The sequence below is a fragment of the Glycine max genome, chromosome 17 (assembly GCF_000004515.6).
Source record: "Glycine max cultivar Williams 82 chromosome 17, Glycine_max_v4.0, whole genome shotgun sequence".
Classification (NCBI taxonomy): Eukaryota; Viridiplantae; Streptophyta; class Magnoliopsida; order Fabales; family Fabaceae; genus Glycine; species Glycine max.
Genome location: NC_038253.2, coordinates 2,982,165 through 2,989,283, shown reverse-complemented (window position 1 = coordinate 2,989,283; position 7,119 = coordinate 2,982,165). Strand labels below are relative to the sequence as shown.

Below are 7,119 nucleotides of genomic sequence, written 5' to 3'. Positions count from 1 at the left end.
GCTTTCGGATCAATTGCAGAGGAGAGGTTAATAAAGGATTCAGAGGTTCTGCTGTTGACACGTGGAGAGACTGTGTCAGCTCCTCACACGTGTATGTTAAGTTAATTACGTGTGCTTACATCTCACTCTTTTATTAGTCTAAATAAATAAATTAGTATGAGTTCCATTAGCTTGAAAATAAGATTCATTCAACAGAAAATAAGGCACTTATTTAGTATACTATCACATGAATTTCTCTCAAAGAAAATTTATTATCAGTATTTTCTTTTTGTTTTTGTTGAGGAATAAAAGTAACACATTTTTTTTTTGAATAAACTTTCTCTTATTAGTTTTAATAGTTTGAAAATAGAACTCACTAAATAGATAGTGGAACACATATTTAATAAGTTTTTAATCCTATAAATATGTTTTAGTAATATATTTTTTAACTCACTTTTAATATTTTTTTTTGTACTGCAAAAGGTTTATATCATTTCACTAATAATCAAAAGATTGATGCAATCTGGTAAAAAATTAAGAGAATGTGGATTAGTTTAAAATCTAGATGGTCTTATTAAGTTATCAGTGACTAGATTAGCTTGACTATGCACCAAACTCAATAATATAAGTTGTTTATCAAAGTAAGTTTATCCTTATAAGCCCGAACGAAGACTGCAATAGAGATGTTTGTAATCTGTATATATTCAAATATAACATTATGAAGCCCCAGCCCCAGGTGATTCCATAAATATTATAATAGCCTGATTTCCGTCCTTGCTGAAATTTCAGAGGAGCTTATCATCATATGAATTGGCATCAAATTTATCTGTTTTTAGTTTCTATGAATTCGACTAAATTTTTAATTTGTTTTCCAAAAAAAAATTACGTTGTTTTTGGCTATTTTAAGTTTTATTTTATTTTTAAAATAATTTCTATAATTACTTATCAACGTATCCATTTATATAAATATTACAAAAAATGAACTATACGCAATGACTTTTCCTTTAATCATCGAACTATTCCATCTTCATTTTTTCTTAATATTCTTTTAACTAAGTAGTGTGTAGAATTGACAAGTGAAAGAACGTCAAAAACCAGTATCATTTTTTTTTTTTTTTGTAAATAAGAAAAGAACTAAGTTCTCACTTACAAATATTCCTAACCAAGGATCCATTTAATTTATTATCAAAATTAGTACCACACACCATTTAATTAATATGTTTTAATATAAAAATCATTATTAAACTTGATTAAGACTTACCATCTAATTACATTAATAGTCTAAAAGGGGAAATCTCCTGAAAGAGTTGTAGGCTTGTAGGTAAAGAAAATAATTGGATTCTTTCTCGTTAATTTTGCCCAATCCCACGTTGAACACCACTAAGAATATCCTTTCTCCTTTTTCAGTTAATTGCTTGGAGGCGAACTCTATAAGCAATTAACTGAAATGAAGTATTTGAAGAAGCTTTAAGATGGGTGATGATTATGGTCTTAGAAGTTTGAGTTAAAAGTGAAAGTGAAACCTTAGCTAAAAATACTTGCTTTTGCTTGATGATGGGCAGAGCAGAAGACAAAGATTAAGGTGGTGAGACCCACAAACAGCGCATTCCACTTCATTTCTCTGCCTTTTAGTTTCTCAATTATTTGTTGCAACTGCCTCACGACTTCAGTTCATAACAAGCAAATTACATTTCATTTCCTTTGAATAACACACCAACCTCAACCATCACCATCTCCTTCTTTATTATCCTTTAAAATTGGACTCAACCCACTTTTATAACTTCATGTTGTTCGTTTGATTTTAATAACTTGTAAATTTTTAAATCTACGTACCCGTTTATTTTAATTTAAACCAATGTATGTAAAATAAAATAATCTACACTATATACTTTTATTGGAATTTATATTTATATTAGAAGGTGGTATAATAATCAATTTTCTATTTTTAAGAAAACAGATCCAATATCTAACATGCATTCATTATGAACCATGATCCTAGGGATTAATGCAAAGTAAATTGATAAGAATAAATTAATGAAACTTTGAGGGACTTTTATTGGAAAGTTGGGCTGAACTTTTGCATAAACATTTTCAAAAGAAAAATAAAATAAAGTGAGTTTGTTCGTAATCTAAAATTAATTTAGGTATAAATTATTTTGTAGAAATTTATATTAATTTCTCTAAAAGATTATTTTTAACTTATGTATAAGTTAATTTTAGCTTATAAAAAATATTTTACTTTTATTCTTATTTTATTTTTCCTAAAGTGATTTTTTTTAGAGTTTATTTTTTTATATAGTTTGATCCCTAGTATGGAAATTTTAGATACTATCATACTAAGGGTATGCTTGGTGCCTAGGATAGAATTAGATAAAATAGGATAATTATCATATTATGTTTGTTATAATTATGATTAATTGTTAGTATGAAATAAATTATGTTAAAAAAATATTTATTATATATATTTACACAAAGATTAATCATAACTTTTAATAAGGATTATTTTGTATAATTACCAGTAAGATATAAATTTAGGACTAAATTAATCATTTACTTGTAAATATTGTATTAACATTCTTTCAAAGTTGAGAATTAGTCTCTTTTTTTTTTCTTCTTTTTAACTAAAATGCGACTGCTTTTTTGTTCTACAATTTTGTTAAAAAAAAAAAACAAACGAATGGCGACAAAACTCTCGCGCGTTGTGCCAAGCTGTCATCCATGCTATTTTATTTGAATTTAATTTATAATTTATCGCTCAAAAAACAAAAACAATGAAATTAAAAGAAAAGAGAAAACGGAATGGATTAATCTCATAATAAAACATTGTCTGACAACGGTTCTCTTTCCTAATTCCTTTGTTTGTTCCATCATTGTATTGTACAGCACAGCCCCAACTTCTTCCTTGTGTTCTGTTCTGTTCTGTTCTCTCTTTCTCTTTCTCTTCTTTTTTTCCACGCGATTCTTTCAATTTTCAATTTTGATTCAATCACATTCTTCTTTTACATTCTCGATTCCTTCCTTCCTTACTTAAAAATTCTTATATTATGCATCATTTCTCACCAACCACCTAGGGTTTCTCTCCGACGTTAGGTTTTTTTTTCTCGCCGGGATTTTGGGGGCAGACTTAATCTCCGGCAGCTATGGCCTCCAACTTGCAGATGAGTCCTCAGGTGGAGCAGATCCACGGTGAAATCCGCGACAACTTTCGAGCCCTCGCGTAAGCCCCCTCTCTTAATTCCATCTTATTATGATTATGATGCTGTCTTTCATCCTACTCCTTTTGATTTTGATTTGTAAAAATATTGTTAGTGCTAGAGATTGTGATTTGTGATTTTATGATTGTTGACATTGGGTGATTAGCCTCTCTAATGTAATTTAGCTTGGTGTTGTTTGGCCTTTAGGTTTTGTGATATTTGAACTTTTCTATACAAGGGACTTGTTTTTATTGTGCAGAAGAGGTTTTCATCTGGACTTTAAGGGGTAGTGAGACTCTAGGAAAATTGCTTTTTTTATTTACCACTACACATATTTTGGATGGTCAGAGTGATTTATTTCTCATCTCTTGAAACTGTGAACTTTACTGTCTCGGACGAGCTAGGTTGTCCTCGTTCACTCAATGATGGTTGTTACGTTATCCTTCCTTTGTTTATCTTTATACAAGTGAATTTTGGTTTACTTGTATTTTTCTTCTGCTTTAGTCTTGTAATAATGTATCTTTAACTGGTGCTACATTCACAGTTAACACGTATCAGTTCATGGAGGAGGGAATGAAAGAAGCGGGGATTACTAGTTTTTTTTTTTTTTTTTTTTGTAAATAGATCCCATTGTTTAAGCAGTTGGAGATATGTGTTATAACGTGGTTGTTTTCTGTAATGTTTTGCTTAGCTTATTTATTGTTGACAAGGTTCACCTTTTGTATCCAGAAATGGCTTCCAGAAGCTGGATAAGATTAAAGATGCCAATAGACAAAGTAATCAGCTGGAAGAACTCACGGACAAGATGAGGGAGTGCAAAAGGTAAGTTATGCGCATTTCGGTAATTTTAATCTTGGTATGACTTAGTGGAAACTGTAGCTCTCTAAATGAGATTAAAAAAAAAATTGTGAACGAGAAGGAAAGTGAAGATTCTATTCAAAATATCACCTTTTATTTTCCTTATTAAATATCATAAACAAGAGTTCTGTAATGGATTTTACATCTCCTGCCAATTTTCCTGGATTTTAAAATGATGATATCATGATAACATGGGAAACATGGAACCCTGTTCTATTTTTTGAGTATTTTATGAAAAAGAAATGGATAGTTATATTGTTGTTTATCATACTGCCTATGTGCTTTCCAATCCTCTTATTTGACAGGTAGAATTAATTAGCCCCATTTCAATACACCATATTGCTGAAAGAAGTGAAATTTCTTGTGATTTTGGCATATTTTGTAATTTACTTTTGGAATATGTTACTTGCATTCTTAGAATATGAAATGTTAATGGTTTCAGGTTGATAAAGGAGTATGATCGTGAGATTAAAGATGAAGAGGGAAGAAATCCCCCAGAAGTGAATAAGCAGCTCAATGATGAAAAGCAATCAATGGTCAGTACCCAGAATGCTTCTTTTATATTTTTTCCTTGCTCATGTTGAAAATCTTGTATCTAACTTTTCAAAGTTTGAAAGGGGCACAAGATCATATATGTTATGAATTGACATTCTGGCTTATTCTGTTTGACATATAAGACTTTATAGATAGTTTGCAAGCAATGCCAATTACTTTGTGGGTATTGTCAAGACATCAACTGAAGTGATTTCCAGATGGTCAGAAAATAGTTTGAGCCTCTGAGGATTGTCCACTTGTTTGTTATACATTGCATGCCCATGTAAACACAGCCAACTCTTTATGTTTGCTAACTTACATTCTTCTTGCAGATCAAGGAGCTAAACTCATATGTGGCATTGAGAAAAACGTAGGTTCATATTTCTTCCATTTCTGCCTTTGACACAATTGCTTCTTTTGAAGGTTATGGAACAAATCAGATTGCCAATACCGGTTTTCTTTACAGTCATATTCTATTTTCTAAATCATTAATTCATGATAAATGTTACTGCAAGTGTTAGTGGATCCAATAAAGTAAAATTTAGTTTCCTTTTTTGTAGATTTCCACTGCTAAATAATTTTTTCCCCTTTGGGTCTTGGTCTATTTGAAAGGAGGATTTATACAATCACTTCAATGATTAACAGGTACATGAATACCATTGGAAATAAAAAACTTGAACTTTTTGACAATGGAGCAGGAGCAAGTGTATCTACAGCTGAAGAAAATGTTCAACTGGCATCAGGTAAGATGTTCATTGGAATTTGTAACTGGTGCAATGAGGTGATGTCAGAACTGACATATTAATTGAAATTGATTTCACTGTATATTTGTGCTTCTGTTGTAACCAGTCCTCCATATAGAATTTGTGCATTGTGTTTGAGTGCTATTTTTTTTTTGCAATGGAAAACTTCAGACTTTCATCTTTGTTTGTGCATCCTTCTTGGGGTTGGGGTGCATTTGGTTTAACAGCTTTTCATTTAATAAACAGCTTAATTAAATTTTTTGACAAATTAACTAATCTAACCATTTTTATTGGTCTTGAGGAATTAGGTAATTGTTTCTTATATATAGGAACAAAGGTAGTACTAGTAAATGGCATATTTATCTTAGCAATAATGTCATTTTGCTTCTATTATAGAAATGTCAAATCAAGAACTTATCAATGCTGGGACGAAGACAATGGATGAAACTGATCAGGCTATTGAGAGATCTAAGCAGGTGAGTCACTTCATACTTACACCTCCATTGCCCCTGGACCTTTGTTCTTACTCCTGCCAAAATGTAGGTTGTACATCAAACAATTGAAGTTGGCACCCAAACTGCTGCTACCTTGAAAGGCCAAGTAAGTCTGATTTGCATTGAGTATGCTATATGAAGGGAAGAGTGAATGATAACAAATTTGACCTCTATTTCTGTTTATAAATTATGCAGACTGAACAAATGGGTCGTATTGTTAATGAGCTTGATTCAATTCAGTTCTCAATTAAGAAGGCCTCCCAACTTGTTAAGGAGATTGGTAGACAGGTTGCTTCATTTTCATTGCTTCCATGCATTATTTACTTTCCTCAAACCTGTCATGGAACTGAATTGTCTTTCCATGTTATCAGGTAGCTACTGACAAGTGCATCATGCTTTTTCTGTTCCTTATTGTCTGTGGTGTAATTGCCATTATTGTCGTGAAGGTATGGTGTTCATTTCATCCATTACTTTGATGAATTTGTTGTGGATATTTTTCCTCTCAAATAGACAATTACTGTTACAATTTTTGAAAATTAAACTAAGATGCTCCAATAATTTATTTGAAAGAATCTTTTTTACTGGAAATATTTAAAATAACTTAATTTGGTAAATCATTATACTTATACAACACTGAAGTGGTGAGAACTTATATTGTATGATGATCCACTCTAGTGAATGCCTATTGAAATGCTTATGTTCAATATCTTGTCTACAGATTTTCCGTTGTGCATTATTATATATTTCATATGTGTACAATGCCGACACTATGCTTCTGATTTAACTCGCAATATCTTTTGTAGATTGTGCATCCCAACAACAAAGATATTAGGGATATACCAGGATTGGCACCTCCAGTTCCCACCAGGAGGCTTTTGTATGCAAGGAGTGGAGATCATTTTGATTAATTCTTATATTTGAACAAGAGTGAACTTCATCCTAGTCCTACCAACTTGATTATTGTTCTCATTAATGGGAAAGTTAGAGGATTGCTGTCTGGAGGCATTATTTTGGTCTCATCGGTTAATGAAATATATATATACACACACACTTGCATACCCTGTTTGTGATTTTATGTAAATCACACGAAAGCCTTCTGCTTTTTCTTGAGTGCCATGTTTCTTTATGTAACATTCCAAAAGTGTAGGACTAGAGAGAAAGCAATACTGTGAAATTCGTTCTGTATATGTCTAATTCAAAGGAGATTTATCCCTCCCCCCTCTTCATTGTTATTAAATTTTTTTTATTTATTTCTGTACACATTCCAAACTGTCTGCTGGATTGGTTTTGTAAAATTACATTCAGAGTTGGCTTGCA

The 7,119-nt window shown here is 31.4% G+C and overlaps 1 protein-coding gene across 1 annotated transcript; it reads left to right on the top strand.

Moving 5' to 3' along the window:
* Nucleotides 1-2,737: 2,737 nt before the first annotated feature.
* Nucleotides 2,738-7,119, top strand: LOC100795077 (novel plant SNARE 13). The gene is made up of 10 exons (XM_003550915.5): nt 2,738-3,196; nt 3,903-3,995; nt 4,474-4,567; nt 4,898-4,935; nt 5,211-5,308; nt 5,705-5,784; nt 5,852-5,908; nt 5,998-6,090; nt 6,174-6,248; nt 6,606-7,119. Exons 1-10 carry the CDS (start codon nt 3,120-3,122, stop codon nt 6,708-6,710), a joined length of 810 nt encoding a protein of 269 aa, XP_003550963.1. The 5' UTR covers nt 2,738-3,119; the 3' UTR covers nt 6,711-7,119.

Excerpts from the sequence above, each read along its gene's own strand:
- LOC100795077 (XM_003550915.5), top strand. The coding sequence starts at position 3,120 with ATGGCCTCCAACTTGCAGATGAGTCCTCAGGTGGAGCAGATCCACGGT. Across the intron at positions 3,996-4,473 it reads AAGATGAGGGAGTGCAAAAG|GTTGATAAAGGAGTATGATC; the intron begins GTAAGTTATGCG and ends TAATGGTTTCAG. Across the intron at positions 4,936-5,210 it reads TATGTGGCATTGAGAAAAAC|GTACATGAATACCATTGGAA; the intron begins GTAGGTTCATAT and ends AATGATTAACAG.